The sequence below is a fragment of the Coregonus clupeaformis genome, unplaced genomic scaffold, assembly GCF_020615455.1.
Source record: "Coregonus clupeaformis isolate EN_2021a unplaced genomic scaffold, ASM2061545v1 scaf0160, whole genome shotgun sequence".
Taxonomy (NCBI): Eukaryota; Metazoa; Chordata; class Actinopteri; order Salmoniformes; family Salmonidae; genus Coregonus; species Coregonus clupeaformis.
This window is the reverse complement of record NW_025533615.1, coordinates 404,788-427,016: the sequence shown is the minus strand read 5'-3', so window position 1 is coordinate 427,016 and position 22,229 is coordinate 404,788. Positions and strand designations below refer to the sequence as shown.

General features: G+C 46.6%; 1 protein-coding gene across 2 annotated transcripts in view; it reads right to left on the bottom strand.

Annotated features, from left to right (window-relative positions):
- ccm2 (CCM2 scaffold protein) overlaps positions 1 to 22,229 on the bottom strand; it is a 39,315-nt gene that overhangs the window by 10,169 nt on the left and 6,917 nt on the right. The window contains exons 1-5 of one of the 2 annotated variants that reach the window (XM_041865202.2): positions 13,586 to 13,760; positions 12,473 to 12,643; positions 12,277 to 12,360; positions 11,809 to 11,992; positions 9,761 to 9,870 (exon numbers count right to left, since the gene is read on the bottom strand). In XM_041865202.2, the coding sequence (XP_041721136.2) occupies positions 9,761 to 9,870; positions 11,809 to 11,992; positions 12,277 to 12,360; positions 12,473 to 12,643; positions 13,586 to 13,597 (561 nt within the window). In that variant the 5' untranslated portion in view covers positions 13,598 to 13,760. Of the gene's footprint in view, positions 1 to 9,760; positions 9,871 to 11,808; positions 11,993 to 12,276; positions 12,361 to 12,472; positions 12,644 to 13,585; positions 13,761 to 22,229 lie in introns of those variants that run through there. The other variant, XM_041865201.2, reaches the window with a different exon arrangement.

Below are 22,229 nucleotides of genomic sequence, written 5' to 3'. Positions count from 1 at the left end.
CCTTGTTGTCTACAGCCAGTAGGAGTGTTAGTTACCTTGTTGTCTACAGCCAGTAGGGGTGTTAGTTACCTTGTTGTCTACAGCCAGTAGGGAGTGTTAGTTACCTTGTTGTCTACAGCCAGTAGGGAGTGTTAGTTACCTTGTTGTCTACAGCCAGTAGGGAGTGTTAGTTACCTTGTTGTCTACAGCCAGTAGGGAGTGTTAGTTACCTTGTTGTCTACAGCCAGTAGGGAGTGTTAGTTACCTTGTTGTCTACAGCCAGTAGGGAGTGTTAGTTACCTTGTTGTCTACAGCCAGTAGGGAGTGTTAGTTACCTTGTTGTCTACAGCCAGTAGGGGAGTGTTAGTTACCTTGTTGTCTACAGCCAGTAGGGAGTGTTAGTTACCTTGTTGTCTACAGCCAGTAGGGAGTGTTAGTTACCTTGTTGTCTACAGCCAGTAGGGAGTGTTAGTTACCTTGTTGTCTACAGCCAGTAGGGAGTGTTAGTTACCTTGTTGTCTACAGCCAGTAGGAGTGTTAGTTACCTTGTTGTCTACAGCCAGTAGGAGTGTTAGTTACCTTGTTGTCTACAGCCAGTAGGGGAGTGTTAGTTACCTTGTTGTCTACAGCCAGTAGGGAGTGTTAGTTACCTTGTTGTCTACAGCCAGTAGGGAGTGTTAGTTACCTTGTTGTCTACAGCCAGTAGGAGTGTTAGTTACCTTGTTGTCTGCAGCCAGTAGGGAGTGTTAGTTACCTTGTTGTCTACAGCCAGTAGGAGTGTTAGTTACCTTGTTGTCTACAGCCAGTAGGGAGTGTTAGTTACCTTGTTGTCTACAGCCAGTAGGGAGTGTTAGTTACCTTGTTGTCTACAGCCAGTAGGGAGTGTTAGTTACCTTGTTGTCTACAGTCAGTAGGGAGTGTTAGTTACCTTGTTGTCTACAGCCAGTAGGGAGTGTTAGTTACCTTGTTGTCTACAGCCAGTAGGGAGTGTTAGTTACCTTGTTGTCTACAGTCAGTAGGGAGTGTTAGTTACCTTGTTGTCTACAGCCAGTAGGGAGTGTTAGTTACCTTGTTGTCTACAGTCAGTAGGGAGTGTTAGTTACCTTGTTGTCTACAGCCAGTAGGGAGTGTTAGTTACCTTGTTGTCTACAGCCAGTAGGGAGTGTTAGTTACCTTGTTGTCTACAGCCAGTAGGGAGTGTTAGTTACCTTGTTGTCTACAGCCAGTAGGGAGTGTTAGTTACCTTGTTGTCTACAGCCAGTAGGGAGTGTTAGTTACCTTGTTGTCTACAGCCAGTAGGGAGTGTTAGTTACCTTGTTGTCTACAGCCAGTAGGGAGTGTTAGTTACCTTGTTGTCTACAGCCAGTAGGGAGTGTTAGTTACCTTGTTGTCTACAGCCAGTAGGGAGTGTTAGTTACCTTGTTGTCTACAGCCAGTAGGGAGTGTTAGTTACCTTGTTGTCTACAGCCAGTAGGGGAGTGTTAGTTACCTTGTTGTCTACAGCCAGTAGGGAGTGTTAGTTACCTTGTTGTCTACAGCCAGTAGGGAGTGTTAGTTACCTTGTTGTCTACAGCCAGTAGGGAGTGTTAGTTACCTTGTTGTCTACAGCCAGTAGGGAGTGTTAGTTACCTTGTTGTCTACAGCCAGTAGGAGTGTTAGTTACCTTGTTGTCTACAGCCAGTAGGGAGTGTTAGTTACCTTGTTGTCTACAGCCAGTAGGGAGTGTTAGTTACCTTGTTGTCTACAGCCAGTAGGGAGTGTTAGTTACCTTGTTGTCTACAGCCAGTAGGAGTGTTAGTTACCTTGTTGTCTAGCCAGTCAGGGAGTGTTAGTTACCTTGTTGTCTACAGCCAGTAGGGAGTGTTAGTTACCTTGTTGTCTACAGCCAGTAGGGAGTGTTAGTTACCTTGTTGTCTACAGCCAGTAGGGAGTGTTAGTTACCTTGTTGTCTACAGCCAGTAGGAGTGTTAGTTACCTTGTTGTCTACAGCCAGTAGGGGAGTGTTAGTTACCTTGTTGTCTACAGCCAGTAGGAGTGTTAGTTACCTTGTTGTCTACAGCCAGTAGGGAGTGTTAGTTACCTTGTTGTCTACAGCCAGTAGGGAGTGTTAGTTACCTTGTTGTCTACAGCCAGTAGGGAGTGTTAGTTACCTTGTTGTCTACAGCCAGTAGGGAGTGTTAGTTACCTTGTTGTCTACAGCCAGTAGGGAGTGTTAGTTACCTTGTTGTCTACAGCCAGTAGGGAGTGTTAGTTACCTTGTTGTCTACAGCCAGTAGGGAGTGTTAGTTACCTTGTTGTCTACAGCCAGTAGGGAGTGTTAGTTACCTTGTTGTCTACAGCCAGTAGGGAGTGTTAGTTACCTTGTTGTCTACAGCCAGTAGGGAGTGTTAGTTACCTTGTTGTCTACAGCCAGTAGGGAGTGTTAGTTACCTTGTTGTCTACAGCCAGTAGGAGTGTTAGTTACCTTGTTGTCTACAGCCAGTAGGGAGTGTTAGTTACCTTGTTGTCTACAGCCAGTAGGGGAGTGTTAGTTACCTTGTTGTCTACAGCCAGTAGGGAGTGTTAGTTACCTTGTTGTCTACAGCCAGTAGGGAGTGTTAGTTACCTTGTTGTCTACAGCCAGTAGGGAGTGTTAGTTACCTTGTTGTCTACAGCCAGTAGGAGTGTTAGTTACCTTGTTGTCTACAGCCAGTAGGGAGTGTTAGTTACCTTGTTGTCTACAGCCAGTAGGGAGTGTTAGTTACCTTGTTGTCTACAGCCAGTAGGGAGTGTTAGTTACCTTGTTGTCTACAGCCAGTAGGGGAGTGTTAGTTACCTTGTTGTCTACAGCCAGTAGGAGTGTTAGTTACCTTGTTGTCTACAGCCAGTAGGGAGTGTTAGTTACCTTGTTGTCTACAGCCAGTAGGGAGTGTTAGTTACCTTGTTGTCTACAGCCAGTAGGAATGTTAGTTACCTTGTTGTCTACAGCCAGTAGGGAGTGTTAGTTACCTTGTTGTCTACAGCCAGTAGGGAGTGTTAGTTACCTTGTTGTCTACAGCCAGTAGGGAGTGTTAGTTACCTTGTTGTCTACAGCCAGTAGGGAGTGTTAGTTACCTTGTTGTCTACAGCCAGTAGGAGTGTTAGTTACCTTGTTGTCTACAGCCAGTAGGGAGTGTTAGTTACCTTGTTGTCTACAGCCAGTAGGAGTGTTAGTTACCTTGTTGTCTACAGCAGTAGGGAGTGTTAGTTACCTTGTTGTCTACAGCCAGTAGGGAGTGTTAGTTACCTTGTTGTCTACAGCCAGTAGGGAGTGTTAGTTACCTTGTTGTCTACAGCCAGTAGGAGTGTTAGTTACCTTGTTGTCTACAGCCAGTAGGGAGTGTTAGTTACCTTGTTGTCTACAGCCAGTAGGGGAGTGTTAGTTACCTTGTTGTCTACAGCCAGTAGGGAGTGTTAGTTACCTTGTTGTCTACAGCCAGTAGGGGAGTGTTAGTTACCTTGTTGTCTACAGCCAGTAGGGAGTGTTAGTTACCTTGTTGTCTACAGCCAGTAGGGGAGTGTTAGTTACCTTGTTGTCTACAGCCAGTAGGGAGTGTTAGTTACCTTGTTGTCTACAGCCAGTAGGGAGTGTTAGTTACCTTGTTGTCTACAGCCAGTAGGGAGTGTTAGTTACCTTGTTGTCTACAGCCAGTAGGGAGTGTTAGTTACCTTGTTGTCTACAGCCAGTAGGGAGTGTTAGTTACCTTGTTGTCTACAGCCAGTAGGAGTGTTAGTTACCTTGTTGTCTACAGCCAGTAGGGAGTGTTAGTTACCTTGTTGTCTACAGCCAGTAGGGAGTGTTAGTTACCTTGTTGTCTACAGCCAGTAGGGAGTGTTAGTTACCTTGTTGTCTACAGCCAGTAGGGAGTGTTAGTTACCTTGTTGTCTACAGCCAGTAGGGAGTGTTAGTTACCTTGTTGTCTACAGCCAGTAGGGAGTGTTAGTTACCTTGTTGTCTACAGCCAGTAGGGAGTGTTAGTTACCTTGTTGTCTACAGCCAGTAGGGAGTGTTAGTTACCTTGTTGTCTACAGCCAGTAGGGAGTGTTAGTTACCTTGTTGTCTACAGCCAGTAGGGAGTGTTAGTTACCTTGTTGTCTACAGCCAGTAGGAGTGTTAGTTACCTTGTTGTCTACAGCCAGTAGGGAGTGTTAGTTACCTTGTTGTCTACAGCCAGTAGGGAGTGTTAGTTACCTTGTTGTCTACAGCCAGTAGGGAGTGTTAGTTACCTTGTTGTCTACAGCCAGTAGGGAGTGTTAGTTACCTTGTTGTCTACAGCCAGTAGGGAGTGTTAGTTACCTTGTTGTCTACAGTCAGTAGGGAGTGTTAGTTACCTTGTTGTCTACAGCCAGTAGGGAGTGTTAGTTACCTTGTTGTCTACAGCCAGTAGGGAGTGTTAGTTACCTTGTTGTCTACAGCCAGTAGGGAGTGTTAGTTACCTTGTTGTCTACAGCCAGTAGGGAGTGTTAGTTACCTTGTTGTCTACAGCCAGTAGGGAGTGTTAGTTACCTTGTTGTCTACAGCCAGTAGGAGTGTTAGTTACCTTGTTGTCTACAGCCAGTAGGGAGTGTTAGTTACCTTGTTGTCTACAGCCAGTAGGGAGTGTTAGTTACCTTGTTGTCTACAGCCAGTAGGAGTGTTAGTTACCTTGTTGTCTACAGCCAGTAGGGAGTGTTAGTTACCTTGTTGTCTACAGCCAGTAGGAGTGTTAGTTACCTTGTTGTCTACAGCCAGTGGAGTGTTAGTTACCTTGTTGTCTACAGCCAGTAGGGAGTGTTAGTTACCTTGTTGTCTACAGCCAGTAGGGAGTGTTAGTTACCTTGTTGTCTACAGCCAGTAGGGAGTGTTAGTTACCTTGTTGTCTACAGCCAGTAGGGAGTGTTAGTTACCTTGTTGTCTACAGCAGTAGGAGTGTTAGTTACCTTGTTGTCTACAGCCAGTAGGGAGTGTTAGTTACCTTGTTGTCTACAGCCAGTAGGGAGTGTTAGTTACCTTGTTGTCTACAGCCAGTAGGGTTAGTTACCTTGTTGTCTACAGCCAGTAGGAGTGTTAGTTACCTTGTTGTCTACAGCCAGTAGGGAGTGTTAGTTACCTTGTTGTCTACAGCCAGTAGGAGTGTTAGTTACCTTGTTGTCTACAGCCAGTAGGGAGTGTTAGTTACCTTGTTGTCTACAGCCAGTAGGGAGTGTTAGTTACCTTGTTGTCTACAGCCAGTAGGGAGTGTTAGTTACCTTGTTGTCTACAGCCAGTAGGGAGTGTTAGTTACCTTGTTGTCTACAGCCAGTAGGGAGTGTTAGTTACCTTGTTGTCTACAGCCAGTAGGGAGTGTTAGTTACCTTGTTGTCTACAGCCAGTAGGGAGTGTTAGTTACCTTGTTGTCTACAGCCAGTAGGGAGTGTTAGTTACCTTGTTGTCTACAGCCAGTAGGAGTGTTAGTTACCTTGTTGTCTACAGCCAGTAGGGAGTGTTAGTTACCTTGTTGTCTACAGCCAGTAGGGGAGTGTTAGTTACCTTGTTGTCTACAGCCAGTAGGGAGTGTTAGTTACCTTGTTGTCTACAGCCAGTAGGGAGTGTTAGTTACCTTGTTGTCTACAGCCAGTAGGGAGTGTTAGTTACCTTGTTGTCTACAGCCAGTAGGGAGTGTTAGTTACCTTGTTGTCTACAGCCAGTAGGGAGTGTTAGTTACCTTGTTGTCTACAGTCAGTAGGGAGTGTTAGTTACCTTGTTGTCTACAGCCAGTAGGGAGTGTTAGTTACCTTGTTGTCTACAGCCAGTAGGGAGTGTTAGTTACCTTGTTGTCTACAGCCAGTAGGGAGTGTTAGTTACCTTGTTGTCTACAGCCAGTAGGAGTGTTAGTTACCTTGTTGTCTACAGCCAGTAGGGAGTGTTAGTTACCTTGTTGTCTACAGTCAGTAGGGAGTGTTAGTTACCTTGTTGTCTACAGCCAGTAGGGAGTGTTAGTTACCTTGTTGTCTACAGCCAGTAGGGAGTGTTAGTTACCTTGTTGTCTACAGCCAGTAGGAGTGTTAGTTACCTTGTTGTCTACAGCCAGTAGGGAGTGTTAGTTACCTTGTTGTCTACAGCCAGTAGGGAGTGTTAGTTACCTTGTTGTCTACAGCCAGTAGGGAGTGTTAGTTACCTTGTTGTCTACAGCCAGTAGGAGTGTTAGTTACCTTGTTGTCTACAGCCAGTAGGGAGTGTTAGTTACCTTGTTGTCTACAGCCAGTAGGAGTGTTAGTTACCTTGTTGTCTACAGCCAGTAGGGAGTGTTAGTTACCTTGTTGTCTACAGCCAGTAGGGAGTGTTAGTTACCTTGTTGTCTACAGCCAGTAGGGAGTGTTAGTTACCTTGTTGTCTACAGCCAGTAGGGAGTGTTAGTTACCTTGTTGTCTACAGCCAGTAGGGAGTGTTAGTTACCTTGTTGTCTACAGCCAGTAGGGAGTGTTAGTTACCTTGTTGTCTACAGCCAGTAGGGAGTGTTAGTTACCTTGTTGTCTACAGCCAGTAGGGAGTGTTAGTTACCTTGTTGTCTACAGCCAGTAGGGAGTGTTAGTTACCTTGTTGTCTACAGCCAGTAGGGAGTGTTAGTTACCTTGTTGTCTACAGTCAGTAGGGAGTGTTAGTTACCTTGTTGTCTACAGCCAGTAGGGAGTGTTAGTTACCTTGTTGTCTACAGCCAGTAGGGAGTGTTAGTTACCTTGTTGTCTACAGCCAGTAGGGAGTGTTAGTTACCTTGTTGTCTACAGCCAGTAGGGAGTGTTAGTTACCTTGTTGTCTACAGCCAGTAGGGAGTGTTAGTTACCTTGTTGTCTACAGCCAGTAGGGGAGTGTTAGTTACCTTGTTGTCTACAGCCAGTAGGGAGTGTTAGTTACCTTGTTGTCTACAGCCAGTAGGGAGTGTTAGTTACCTTGTTGTCTACAGCCAGTAGGGAGTGTTAGTTACCTTGTTGTCTACAGCCAGTAGGGAGTGTTAGTTACCTTGTTGTCTACAGCCAGTAGGGAGTGTTAGTTACCTTGTTGTCTACAGTCAGTAGGGAGTGTTAGTTACCTTGTTGTCTACAGCCAGTAGGAGTGTTAGTTACCTTGTTGTCTACAGCCAGTAGGGAGTGTTAGTTACCTTGTTGTCTACAGCCAGTAGGGAGTGTTAGTTACCTTGTTGTCTACAGCCAGTAGGGAGTGTTAGTTACCTTGTTGTCTACAGCCAGTAGGGAGTGTTAGTTACCTTGTTGTCTACAGCCAGTAGGGAGTGTTAGTTACCTTGTTGTCTACAGTCAGTAGGGAGTGTTAGTTACCTTGTTGTCTACAGCCAGTAGGGAGTGTTAGTTACCTTGTTGTCTACAGTCAGTAGGGAGTGTTAGTTACCTTGTTGTCTACAGCCAGTAGGGAGTGTTAGTTACCTTGTTGTCTACAGCCAGTAGGGAGTGTTAGTTACCTTGTTGTCTACAGCCAGTAGGAGTGTTAGTTACCTTGTTGTCTACAGCCAGTAGGGAGTGTTAGTTACCTTGTTGTCTACAGCCAGTAGGGAGTGTTAGTTACCTTGTTGTCTACAGCCAGTAGGGAGTGTTAGTTACCTTGTTGTCTACAGCCAGTAGGGAGTGTTAGTTACCTTGTTGTCTACAGCCAGTAGGGAGTGTTAGTTACCTTGTTGTCTACAGCCAGTAGGGAGTGTTAGTTACCTTGTTGTCTACAGCCAGTAGGGAGTGTTAGTTACCTTGTTGTCTACAGCCAGTAGGGAGTGTTAGTTACCTTGTTGTCTACAGCCAGTAGGGAGTGTTAGTTACCTTGTTGTCTACAGCCAGTAGGAGTGTTAGTTACCTTGTTGTCTACAGCCAGTAGGGAGTGTTAGTTACCTTGTTGTCTACAGCCAGTAGGGAGTGTTAGTTACCTTGTTGTCTACAGCCAGTAGGGAGTGTTAGTTACCTTGTTGTCTACAGCCAGTAGGGAGTGTTAGTTACCTTGTTGTCTACAGTCAGTAGGAGTGTTAGTTACCTTGTTGTCTACAGCCAGTAGGAGTGTTAGTTACCTTGTTGTCTACAGCCAGTAGGGAGTGTTAGTTACCTTGTTGTCTACAGCCAGTAAGTGTTAGTTACCTTGTTGTCTACAGCCAGTAGGGAGTGTTAGTTACCTTGTTGTCTACAGCCAGTAGGGAGTGTTAGTTACCTTGTTGTCTACAGCCAGTAGGGAGTGTTAGTTACCTTGTTGTCTACAGCCAGTAGGGAGTGTTAGTTACCTTGTTGTCTACAGCCAGTAGGGAGTGTTAGTTACCTTGTTGTCTACAGCCAGTAGGGAGTGTTAGTTACCTTGTTGTCTACAGCCAGTAGGGAGTGTTAGTTACCTTGTTGTCTACAGCCAGTAGGGAGTGTTAGTTACCTTGTTGTCTACAGCCAGTAGGGAGTGTTAGTTACCTTGTTGTCTACAGCCAGTAGGGAGTGTTAGTTACCTTGTTGTCTACAGCCAGTAGGGAGTGTTAGTTACCTTGTTGTCTACAGCCAGTAGGGAGTGTTAGTTACCTTGTTGTCTACAGCCAGTAGGGAGTGTTAGTTACCTTGTTGTCTACAGCCAGTAGGGAGTGTTAGTTACCTTGTTGTCTACAGCCAGTAGGGAGTGTTAGTTACCTTGTTGTCTACAGCCAGTAGGGAGTGTTAGTTACCTTGTTGTCTACAGCCAGTAGGAGTGTTAGTTACCTTGTTGTCTACAGCCAGTAGGGAGTGTTAGTTACCTTGTTGTCTACAGCCAGTAGGGGAGTGTTAGTTACCTTGTTGTCTACAGCCAGTAGGGGAGTGTTAGTTACCTTGTTGTCTACAGCCAGTAGGGAGTGTTAGTTACCTTGTTGTCTACAGCCAGTAGGAGTGTTAGTTACCTTGTTGTCTACAGCCAGTAGGGAGTGTTAGTTACCTTGTTGTCTACAGCCAGTAGGAGTGTTAGTTACCTTGTTGTCTACAGCCAGTAGGGAGTGTTAGTTACCTTGTTGTCTACAGCCAGTAGGGAGTGTTAGTTACCTTGTTGTCTACAGCCAGTAGGAGTGTTAGTTACCTTGTTGTCTACAGCCAGTAGGAGTGTTAGTTACCTTGTTGTCTACAGCCAGTAGGGAGTGTTAGTTACCTTGTTGTCTACAGCCAGTAGGGAGTGTTAGTTACCTTGTTGTCTACAGCCAGTAGGGAGTGTTAGTTACCTTGTTGTCTACAGTCAGTAGGGAGTGTTAGTTACCTTGTTGTCTACAGCCAGTAGGGAGTGTTAGTTACCTTGTTGTCTACAGCCAGTAGGGGAGTGTTAGTTACCTTGTTGTCTACAGCCAGTAGGGAGTGTTAGTTACCTTGTTGTCTACAGCCAGTAGGGAGTGTTAGTTACCTTGTTGTCTACAGCCAGTAGGGAGTGTTAGTTACCTTGTTGTCTACAGCCAGTAGGGAGTGTTAGTTACCTTGTTGTCTACAGCCAGTAGGGAGTGTTAGTTACCTTGTTGTCTACAGCCAGTAGGGAGTGTTAGTTACCTTGTTGTCTACAGCCAGTAGGAGTGTTAGTTACCTTGTTGTCTACAGCCAGTAGGGAGTGTTAGTTACCTTGTTGTCTACAGCCAGTAGGGAGTGTTAGTTACCTTGTTGTCTACAGCCAGTAGGGAGTGTTAGTTACCTTGTTGTCTACAGCCAGTAGGGAGTGTTAGTTACCTTGTTGTCTACAGTCAGTAGGAGTGTTAGTTACCTTGTTGTCTACAGCCAGTAGGAGTGTTAGTTACCTTGTTGTCTACAGCCAGTAGGGAGTGTTAGTTACCTTGTTATCCACAGCCAGTACTAGCAGACAGCAGACCTCTACCAGTACAGCTCCACTCTCAGACAGGTCAGGACAGGTACTGGGGCACGGGGACACACCTGCCTCCTGGGCTGGAGAACAACACAGAGAGAGAGAGAGAGAGAGAGAGAGAGAGAGCACACCATCAACATTACACTCATAATAATTTGGGACGTGCATATTTCCCTTTCAAGATGACTCGAATCGTATCTAGATACACGGGCTCCGATACGATACAGGAACCATTCGTTTTAGCTTGAAACGATTCGGTTTGATTAGAGGAACGAATTGATGCGATTTGGTTCGATGCGATTTGGTTCGATACGATTCGATGCACTAACATTTGTTGCATTAAAACATTACATTTTCCATTCTACATTAAAACTACTGCTGACCTGGGCCTCTCTGAGCTGGATCGGTCTGCTATATTTCCTCATGTATGTTTTCATGGAAAACAAGGACATTTCTAAGTGACCCCAAACTGTTGAACGGTAGTGTAGGTGGTTAGGTACCTGTCTTGAGCACCACCAGGTGTAGTGAGGTATTTACCTGTCTTGAGCACCACCAGGTGTAGTGAGGTATTTACCTGTCTTGAGCACCACCAGGTGTAGTGAGGTATTTACCCGTCTTGAGCACCACCAGGTGTAGTGAGGTATTTACCTGTCTTGAGCACCACCAGGTGTAGTGAGGTATTTACCCGTCTTGAGCACCACCAGGTGTAGTGAGGTATTTACCCGTCTTGAGCACCACCAGGTGTAGTGAGGTATTTACCCGTCTTGAGCACCACCAGGTGTAGTGAGGTATTTACCCGTCTTGAGCACCACCAGGTGTAGTGAGGTATTTACCCTGTCTTGAGCACCACCAGGTGTAGTGAGGTATTTACCCGTCTTGAGCACCACCAGGTGTAGTGAGGTATTTACCCGTCTTGAGCACCACCAGGTGTAGTGAGGTATTTACCCGTCTTGAGCACCACCAGGTGTAGTGAGGTATTTACCCGTCTTGAGCACCACCAGGTGTAGTGCGGTATTTACCCGTCTTGAGCACCACCAGGTGTAGTGAGGTATTTACCTGTCTTGAGCACCACCAGGTGTAGTGAGGTATTTACCCGTCTTGAGCACCACCAAGTGTAGTGAGGTATTTACCCGTCTTGAGCACCACCAGGTGTAGTGAGGTATTTACCCGTCTTGAGCACCACCAGGTGCAGTGAGGTATTTACCCGTCTTGAGCACCACCAGGTGCGGTGAGGTATTTACCCGTCTTGAGCACCACCAGGTGCGGTGAGGTATTTACCCGTCTTGAGCACCACCAGGTGCGGTGAGGTATTTACCCGTCTTGAGCACCACCAGGTGCGGTGAGGTATTTACCCGTCTTGAGCACCACCAGGTGCGGTGAGGTATTTACCCGTCTTGAGCACCACCAGGTGCGGTGAGGTATTTACCCGTCTTGAGCACCACCAGGTGCGGTGAGGTATTTACCCGTCTTGAGCACCACCAGGTGCGGTGAGGTATTTACCCGTCTTGAGCACCACCAGGTGCGGTGAGGTATTTACCCGTCTTGAGCACCACCAGGTGCGGTGAGGTATTTACCCGTCTTGAGCACCACCAGGTGCGGTGAGGTATTTACCCGTCTTGAGCACCACCAGGTGCAGTGAGGTATTTACCCGTCTTGAGCACCACCAGGTGCAGTGAGGTATTTACCCGTCTTGAGCACCACCAGGTGTAGTGAGGTATTTACCCGTCTTGAGCACCACCAGGTGTAGTGAGGTATTTACCTGTCTTGAGCACCACCAGGTGTAGTGAGGTATTTACCTGTCTTGAGCACCACCAGGTGTAGTGAGGTATTTACCTGTCTTGAGCACCACCAGGTGTAGTGAGGTATTTACCTGTCTTGAGCACCACCAGGTGTAGTGAGGTATTTACCCGTCTTGAGCACCACCAGGTGTAGTGAGGTATTTACCCGTCTTGAGCACCACCAGGTGTAGTGAGGTATTTACCTGTCTTGAGCACCACCAGGTGTAGTGAGGTATTTACCTGTCTTGAGCACCACCAGGTGTAGTGAGTCGTCTCGTATGTAAGACACGGCAGCGATATCGTGGATGGGAACACGCAGGATGATATCCTCTCCGTCCCGCCACACCAGCTTCACGTTATAGGCCGACAGACTGACCACTGCATCCTGCTCCGAAGTCAGCTGACCCGCCAACTGGTGGGACTTCTAGGTAACCAGAAAAATTACGTGACAGTTTCACCCATGTTGTTCCCATGGCAACACAATACATCCCATGACTCGTGACCATGACGTTTATAATAATTCTAAGTCTAAAATTTAGTATTTTCTTTGTAAAGTCATGGCAAAGCAAAATATCAGAGGCTTTATTAAAAATGACAAAAAAATAAAAGATGACACTTTTTTATTTTACCTCTGAGTAAAATCTTGACTTTTAAAATTCTTTAGTGCACTATACAGGGAGCCATTTGAGATGCGGCGAAGCAGCTTACCCTGGCATTGTCGATGAGCTGTAAGACCTCCGTTCGACTGGAGGGGTTCAGGTATCCCGGTACTGACGTCAGCTGGCCCAAGTACTACAGAACACACCGGTAACCATTGGAAACACAGGTTAAACATAGACAAACCTGGGACGCGTAGCTGTCACCAACACTAGTCAGTCAAGGGCCTTGACCTCTGACCTCTCACCTTGACTTCCTTCTCTACGTAGTCATTGAGCAGGATGTCAGGGTCGATGCGGTGGTCGGGGAGGGAGAAGGTGTGGAGGGCACGGCGTTCTGTAGCCTTCTCCTGAGCCTTCTTATCCCGACCCTTCTCTCCCTTCAGAAACACACGCTTGAAGGGAGACACGATACCCGGCTGCAGGGGGGGTATCGTATTAATTCATTCACAGCAACAAAGTATCCATTACATATTAATAACAAAGTCGACCTATAAGCTAAACCAACAAATCCGCATAGGCTAAGCCTACAAAGCCTATGTTACCCAATACAGCATGTTCCGAAAACATTAACCATTAGCATTTAACAGCTAAAAATAAACACTAATCCAAAACACGACATTAGCTATGTGGTTTTATATGACGCTGTGAACGTTACATAGATGAATAATGATGACGTCATCAACATTTACTGTAAAAAGCTGATGTTGTATACACACACACACACACACAGTTGGCCAGTCCATGGTCCTAAGTAACTAACCACACACACACAGTTGGCCAGTCCATGGTCCTATGTAACTAACCACACACACACACACACACACACACACACAGTTGGCCAGTCCATGGTCCTAAGTAACTAACCACACACACACACACACACACACACACACACACACAGTTGGCCAGTCCATGGTCCTAAGTAACTAACCACACAGACACACACACACAGTTGGCCAGTCCATGGTCCTAAGTAACTAACCACACAGACACACACACACAGTTGGCCGGTCCATGGTCTTAAGTAACTAACCACACAGACACTGATTCCGTCTAAGAAACAGAAACATCCACACTTTCCTTCCTTTCTCCAAAATGTAAAAAAAAGTTCGCATTAAACTAAAGTAGAACACACGTTTACGCTCCACTTACAATGTAGACCGAGCAACGTTGTTCCTGTTCAGGCTAGCTGCTGAAGAACGCTGCTACAGCACCACTAAATACAGCAGCAAGAGTAGCAGCAAAATGAAGAGCTCCATCAGCGCGTTGACCACGTCACCCATGATGACAGATCACACAACTAATAAACAAAGGAAACAAACTCGACGCAGAGCGTTACCAACACCATCTATTCCTACCTCCGTCTCCATGTAGCCTCACTGAAGGAGGACCTGTCTGTGTCTGCCTGTTGTCGGTTTGAGGCAGTCACTGGGTGGTGTGTGACGGAGATAGTCTAGTCACTGGGTGGTGTGTGACGGAGATAGTCTAGTCACTGGGTGGTGTCTGACAGTTTTTTTTTTTTTTACCCCTGCTAAATTCCCAATCTGACCATCTTCCATCATGGCCTCCTAATCATCCCCTCCTCTCCCCTGTAACTATTCCCTAGGGTCGTGGCTGTAATGAGAATGTGTTCTCAAGACAAATTACCTGGTAAAATAAAAAATGATACAAAAAAAAACTGGGCAGTATCTGGCTGATAGCCTGGTCACTGGGCAGTGTCTGGCTGATAGCCTGGTCACTGGGCAGTGTCTGGCTGATAGCCTGGTCACTGGGCAGTGTCTGGCTGATAGCCTGGTCACTGGGCAGTGTCTGGCTGATAGCCTGGTCACTGGGCAGTATCTGGCTGATAGCCTGGTCACTGGGCAGTATCTGGCTGATAGCCTGGTCACTGGGCAGTATCTGGCTGATAGCCTGGTCACTGGGCAGTATCTGACTGATAGCCTGGTCACTGGGCAGTGTCTGACTGATAGCCTGGTCACTGGGCAGTGTCTGACTGATAGCCTGGTCACTGGGCAGTGTCTGGCTGATAGCCTGGTCACTGGGCAGTGTCTGACTGATAGCCTGGTCACTGGGCAGTATCTGGCTGATAGCCTGGTCACTGGGCAGTGTCTGACTGATAGCCTGGTCACTGGGCAGTGTCTGGCTGATAGCCTGGTCACTGGGCAGTATCTGGCTGATAGCCTGGTCACTGGGCAGTGTCTGACTGATAGCCTGGTCACTGGGCAGTGTCTGGCTGATAGCCTGGTCACTGGGCAGTATCTGGCTGATAGCCTGGTCACTGGGCAGTGTCTGGCTGATAGCCTGGTCACTGGGCAGTATCTGACTGATAGCCTGGTCACTGGGCAGTATCTGACTGATAGCCTGGTCACTGGGCAGTATCTGGCTGATAGCCTGGTCACTGGGCAGTATCTGACTGATAGCCTGGTCACTGGGCAGTATCTGGCTGATAGCCTGATCACTGGGCAGTATCTGACTGATAGCCTGGTCACTGGGCAGTGTCTGGCTGATAGCCTGGTCACTGGGCAGTGTCTGGCTGATAGCCTGGTCACTGGGCAGTATCTGACTGATAGCCTGGTCACTGGGCAGTATCTGGCTGATAGCCTGGTCACTGGGCAGTATCTGACTGATAGCCTGGTCACTGGGCAGTGTCTGACTGATAGCCTGGTCACTGGGCAGTATCTGACTGATAGCCTGGTCACTGGGCAGTATCTGGCTGATAGCCTGGTCACTGGGCAGTATCTGACTGATAGCCTGGTCACTGGGCAGTATCTGACTGATAGCCTGGTCACTGGGCAGTATCTGGCTGATAGCCTGGTCACTGGGCAGTATCTGACTGATAGCCTGGTCACTGGGCAGTGTCTGACTGATAGCCTGGTCACTGGGCAGTGTCTGACTGATAGCCTGGTCACTGGGCAGTATCTGGCTGATAGCCTGGTCACTGGGCAGTGTCTGGCTGATAGCCTGGTCACTGGGCAGTGTCTGGCTGATAGCCTGGTCACTGGGCAGTATCTGACTGATAGCCTGGTCACTGGGCAGTATCTGGCTGATAGCCTGGTCACTGGGCAGTATCTGACTGATAGCCTGGTCACTGGGCAGTATCTGGCTGATAGCCTGGTCACTGGGCAGTATCTGACTGATAGCCTGGTCACTGGGCAGTATCTGACTGATAGCCTGGTCACTGGGCAGTGTCTGGCTGATAGCCTGGTCACTGGGCAGTATCTGGCTGATAGCCTGGTCACTGGGCAGTGTCTGGCTGATAGCCTGGTCACTGGGCAGTGTCTGACTGATATATAGCCTGGTCACTGGGCAGTATCTGACTGATAGCCTGGTCACTGGGCAGTATCTGGCTGATAGCCTGGTCACTGGGCAGTATCTGACTGATAGCCTGGTCACTGGGCAGTATCTGGCTGATAGCCTGGTCACTGGGCAGTGTCTGGCTGATAGCCTGGTCACTGGGCAGTATCTGGCTGATAGCCTGGTCACTGGGCAGTATCTGACTGATAGCCTGGTCACTGGGCAGTATCTGACTGATAGCCTGGTCACTGGGCAGTATCTGACTGATAGCCTGGTCACTGGGCAGTGTCTGGCTGATAGCCTGGTCACTGGGCAGTATCTGGCTGATAGCCTGGTCACTGGGCAGTATCTGACTGATAGCCTGGTCACTGGGCAGTGTCTGGCTGATAGCCTGGTCACTGGGCAGTATCTGACTGATAGCCTGGTCACTGGGCAGTATCTGACTGATAGCCTGGTCACTGGGCGTCATGCCTGTGGTCCTCTGTAGCTCAGCTGGTAGAGCACGGCGCTTGTAACGCCAAGGTAGTGGGTTCGATCCCCGGGACCACCCATACACAAAAATGTATGCACGCATGACTGTAAGTCGCTTTGGATAAAAGCGTCTGCTAAATGGCATATTATTATTATTATTATTATGCCTGCTTACATGTAGCAGTTGGTAGGTGAAGACTGACACACAGTATGTGTGGCTTTCCCCAGAGGAAAGGAAGTGTGTTTCTGCTTTTCTATGCTGACACACAAGAACAGGAAGTATATCAACCGCCAACTTCCTGTGATGACGCGCTGCACAAGCCGACTGTTACGAGTAACTTTAAAATGGCAGTGAACGTACAAGTCCTGAACTCCTCCACACAACTCGTTTTCAGTCAGCATGAACTCCTCCACACAACTCGTTTTCAGTCAGCATGAACACCTTCACACAACTCGTTTTCAGTCAGCATGAACTCCTCCGCACAACTTGTTTTCAGTCAGCATGAACACCTTCACACAACTCGTTTTCAGTCAGCATGAACTCCTCCGCACAACTCGTTTTCAGTCAGCATTAACTCCTCCGCACAACTCGTTTTCAGTCAGCATGAACTCCTCCGCACAACTCGTTTTCAGTCAGCATGAACTCCTCCGCACAACTCGTTTTCAGTCAGCATGAACTCCTCCGCACAACTCGTTTTCAGTCAGCATGAACTCCTCCGCACAACTCGTTTTCAGTCAGCATGAACTCCTCCGCACAACTCGTTTTCAGTCAGCATGAACTCCTCCGCACAACTCGTTTTCAGTCAGCATGAACTCCTCCGCACAACTCGTTTTCAGTCAGCAACAAGACAGAGGCAATGACAATGAGCAGTCCCATCTGACACATGATCCTCCACTAACCAGACTAGATGGTAGTGCATTATTTAAAAAAGGCCTCTCATCTCACCAGTAGGCCTACCAGACTTGAGGATAGGTGCATTAACACTGCATGAGACATGTGTAACAAAACACCACACTGTCAAACAGATACAGTCGTATGAAAAAGTTTGGGGGCCCCCCTCTGAGGCTGCATAATAAATTGACTCTGTCGTGACAGAAAATGATCACAGTGGCATGACATTCATTTTCTAATAAAAGCTGAGTACTGGGGTATTGTCCAGACAAAGATTTTTTAGCGTGGCAATATTAAGTTGTATGAAATTAAATCAGATGTGAAAAATAGGCTATGCAAAAAATTTGGGCACCCTGGTCATTCTGTTGATTTGAATACCTGTAACTACTTAGCACTGATTAATTGGAACACACGATTGGTTTGGTGAGCTCATTAAGCCTTGAACTTCATAGACAAGTGCATCCAATCATGAGAAAAGGTACTTAAGGTGGCCAATTGCAAGTTGTTGTTCTCTTTGACTCTCCTCTGAAGAGTGGCAACATGGGGGCCTCAAAACAACTCTCAAATGACCTGAAAACAAAGATTGTTCAACATTATGGTTTAGGGGAAGGCTACAAAAAGCTATCGCAGAGATGTAAGCTGTCAGTGTCCACTGTGAGGAACATAGTGAGGAAATGGAAGACCACAGGCACAGTTCTTGTTAAGGCCAGAAGTGGCAGGCCAAGTAAAATATCGGAGGGGCAAAGGCGAAGGATGGTGAGAACGGTCAAAAACAGCCCACAGACCACCTGCAAAGACCTACAACATAATCTTGCTGCAGATGGTGTCACTGTGCATCGTTCAACAATTCAGCGCACTTTGCACAAGGAGAAGCTGTACAGGAAAGTGATGCGGAAGAAGCCTTTTCTGCTAAACACGCCACAAACAGATTCGCTTGAGGTATGCAAATGCACATTTGGACAAGCCAGCTTTATTTTGGAATAAGGTGCTGTGGACTGATGAAACAAAGATTGAGTTATTTGGTCATAACATGGGGCGTTATGCATGGCGGCAAAAGAACACAGCATTCCAAGAAAAACACTTGCTACCCACAATAAAATTTGGTGGGGGTTCCATCATGCTGTGGGGCTGTGTGGCCAGTGCCGGTACTGGGAATCTTGTTAAAGTTGAGGGTCGCATGGATTCCACTCAATATCAGCAGATTCTTGGGAATAATGTTGAAGAATCAGTCACAAAGTTGAAGTTATGCCGGGGCTGGATATTTCAACAAGACAACGATCCAAAACACTGCTCAAAATCTACCCGGGCATTTATGCAGAGGAACAAGTACAATGTTCTGGAACGGCCATCCCAGTCCCCAGACCTGAATTTCATTGAGAATCTGTGGGATGATTTGAAGCGGGCTGTCCATGCCCGGCAACCATCAAACCTAACTGAAGATATTTTGTAAGGAGGAATGGTCCAAAATACCTTCATCCAGACACTCATTAGAGGCTACAGGAAGCGTCTAGAGGCTGTTATTTTAGCAAAAGGAGGCTCTACTAAATATTGATGTGCTTTTTCTATTGGGGTGCCCAAATTTATGCACCTGTCTAATTTAGTTTTGATGCATATTGCACATTTTCTGTTAATCCAATAAACCTAATTTCACTACTGAAATATTACTGTGTCCATCAGTTATTTGATAGATCAAAATGAAATTGCTGATCCAAAACACCCAATTATTTATAAATGGAAATCATGGAGATTGTCAGGGGTGCCCAAACGTTTTCATACGACTGTACTATGGGTGACCAGGGGCCTCATTTATCAAAAGGTGTGTGATCACAATAAAGACTAAACCGCTAGCCAGTATGAGTAACCTACAGTATTGCTGTTGGATAGGATTAGGAGCATGAAGACTAAACCGCTAGCCAGTATGAGTAACCTACAGTATTGCTGTTGGATAGGATTAGGAGCATGAAGACTAAACCGCTAGCCAGTATGAGTAACCTACAGTATTGCTGTTGGATAGGATTAGGAGCATGAAGACTAAACCGCTAGCCAGTATGAGTAACCTACAGTATTGCTGTTGGATAGGATTAGGAGCATGAAGACTAAACCGCTAGCCAGTATGAGTAACCTACAGTATTGCTGTTGGATAGGATTAGGAGCATGAAGACTAAACCGCTAGCCAGTATGAGTAACCTACAGTATTGCTGTTGGATAGGATTAGGAGCATGAAGACTAAACCGCTAGCCAGTATGAGTAACCTACAGTATTGCTGTTGGATAGGATTAGGAGCATGAAGACTAAACCGCTAGCCAGTATGAGTAACCTACAGTATTGCTGTTGGATAGGATTAGGAGCATGAAGACTAAACCGCTAGCCAGTATGAGTAACCTACAGTATTGCTGTTGGATAGGATTAGGAGCATGAAGACTAAACCGCTAGCCAGTATGAGTAACCTACAGTATTGCTGTTGGATAGGATTAGGAGCATGAAGACTAAACCGCTAGCCAGTATGAGTAACCTACAGTATTGCTGTTGGATAGGATTAGGAGCATGAAGACTAAACCGCTAGCCAGTATGAGTAACCTACAGTATTGCTGTTGGATAGGATTAGGAGCATGAAGACTAAACCGCTAGCCAGTATGAGTAACCTACAGTATTGCTGTTGGATAGGATTAGGAGCATGATATAACAGCCTATTTAATCTCAGAGCCAGTGGCAAGGCAGGATATAGAAATAATCGTGTTACTGAACAACAGTTTGTATTTTGCATAGAAGTGTGGGCTACAGCATTAAACTTTTAAATTGTTCGAAAGGACAATCGCTCTTGCAGAATGTGCAGCCAGTGTTCGGCACTCGGTAGGCAGCATGTGTTTTTTTGTTTGGTCAGTGCAACATTCTGCCCACGGCTCTACAGAAATGTGATAGAATTTGCCATTGCTCTTTCTTTTAGGAACAAATCATCATCTCCAAATCTAAACAGCAAACAAGGGCGTTTTTTGTTATCATAAAAGGTGAATGGAGGGTGTTTTCCAGGCAGGGTTGTAACGCTCGTTTCATGACCGCTCAAATATAATATCAGTGAAAACGTGTATATGTTGTGTGCGACAGTTTGATAAATCCCAATCATTTGTGGAACGCGCAAATCCTAGAATCTCCACGTACACCAGAATTTGGTAAGACAGTTAAGCACAGTTGCTAAATGAGGACACACCCCGCTACTGGCCCGGCCCGTATACAGTCGTGGTCAAAAGTTTTGAGAATGACACAAATACTAATTTTCCCAAAGTCTGCTGCCTCAGTTTTGATGATGGCAATTTGCATATACTCCAGAATGTCATGAAGAGTGATCAGATGAATTGAAATTAATTGCAAAGTCCCTCTTTGCCATGAAAATGAACTTAATCCCAAAAAAACATTTCCACTGCATTTCAGCCCTGCCACAAAAGGACCAGCTGCCATCATGTCAGTGATTCTCTCGTTAACACAGGTGAGTGTGTTGACGAGGACAAGGCTGGTTGTGCTGATTGAGTTAGAATAACAGACAGGAAGCTTTAAAAGGAGGGGGTATCCGGAAAACAGCTTCTCCAGAGAAGACCAGGTGAGCGCGACCATCAGTCCTGTGTCATGCCAACAGTAAAGCATCCTGAGACCATTCATGTGTGGGGTTGCTTCTCAGCCAAGGGAGTGGGCTCACTCACAATTTTGGTACCAACACATCCTCCGAGAGCAACTTCTCCCAACCATCCAAGAACAGTTTGGTGACTAACAATGCCTTTTCCAGCATGACGGAGCAGCTTGCCATAAGGCAAAAGTGATAGCTAAGTGGCTCTGGGAACAAAACATCGACATTTTGGGTCCATGGCCAGGAAACTCCCCAGACCTTAATCCCATTGAGAACTTGTGGTCAATCCTCAAGAGGCGGGTGGACAAACAAAAACCCACAAATTCTGACAAACTCCAAGCATTGATTATGCAAGAATGGGCTGCCATCAGTCAGGATGTGGCCCAGAAGTTAATTGACCAGCAAGCCAGGGCAGATTGCAGAGGTCTTGAAAAAGAAGGGTCAACACTGCAAATATTGACTCTTTGCATAAACTTAATGTCATTGTCAATAAAAGCCTTTGACACTTATGGAATGATTGTAATTATACTTCAATATACCATAGTAACATCTGAGAAAAATATCTACAAACACTGAAGAAGCAAACTTTGTGAAGACCAATACTTGTGTCATTCTCAAAACTTTTGACCACGACTGTACACACCCTGCTACTGGCCCGGTCTTTATACACACCCTGCTACTGGCCCGGTCTTTATACACACCCTGCTACTGGCCCGGTCTTTATACACACCCTGCTACTGGCCCGGTCTTTATACACACCCTGCTACTGGCCCGGTCTTTATACACACCCTGCTACTGGCCCGGTCTTTATACACACCCTGCTACTGGCCCGGTCTTTATACACACCCTGCTACTGGCCCGGTCTTTATACACACCCTGCTACTGGCCCGGTCTTTATACACACCCTGCTACTGGCCCGGTCTTTATACACACCCTGCTACTGGCCCGGTCTTTATAAACACCCTGCTACTGGCCAGTGAAGGCTACACTGTTTACATCCCAAATGGCACCCTATTCCCTACATAGTGCACTACTTTAGACCAGATAATGGCACCCTATTCCCTATATAGTGCACTACTTTTGACCAGAGCCCTATTGGTCCAGGTCAAAGGTAGTGGACCTACAATGGGAATCAACACTAACTAGCATTAACATGCCGCTAACACAGTTTACCGGACCGGTAGTCTGAATCTGTACAATGCAACACCACCATCTATAGGACAGTTTCAGACAGTACTGGTTCTGTCTAGTGGATTACATAGCACGGTCTGTTTCTTCACGTCAACAATCCCCCCCCCCCCAAGCACAGGGGTTTGTGACCAAGTCCTAGAGAACTACAGGGTATGCAGACCTTAGTTCCTGCTAACTAACTGCTCATAACTAGGCCTAGCCAAGATCTGCAGGCCACCTAGTCGTTCTCCAGGACCAGAGTTGGTGAGGTCTGGTGAGGACTCCTGGCTTTCATGCCTGGCATAAACTAAATATAGAGGATAGCATACATGAGAACGAAAGAACACTCGGTGTTCCGCAGGATCAAAAGGGCAGGACAGGAAATGCCCCTCCTGTGGACTCAGATGACCAACACCTAAATGCCTTCCTTGCCTCCAAACGTAGGGCTTAAACCTTCCACACCCTGCTAATCTCAATGCACAAAGGAGGAGAGAGATATGGCTACAGCTAGTTTCTCCAATGAGGGAACAAGACAGGATAAAAAGATGGAAGGCAAGTT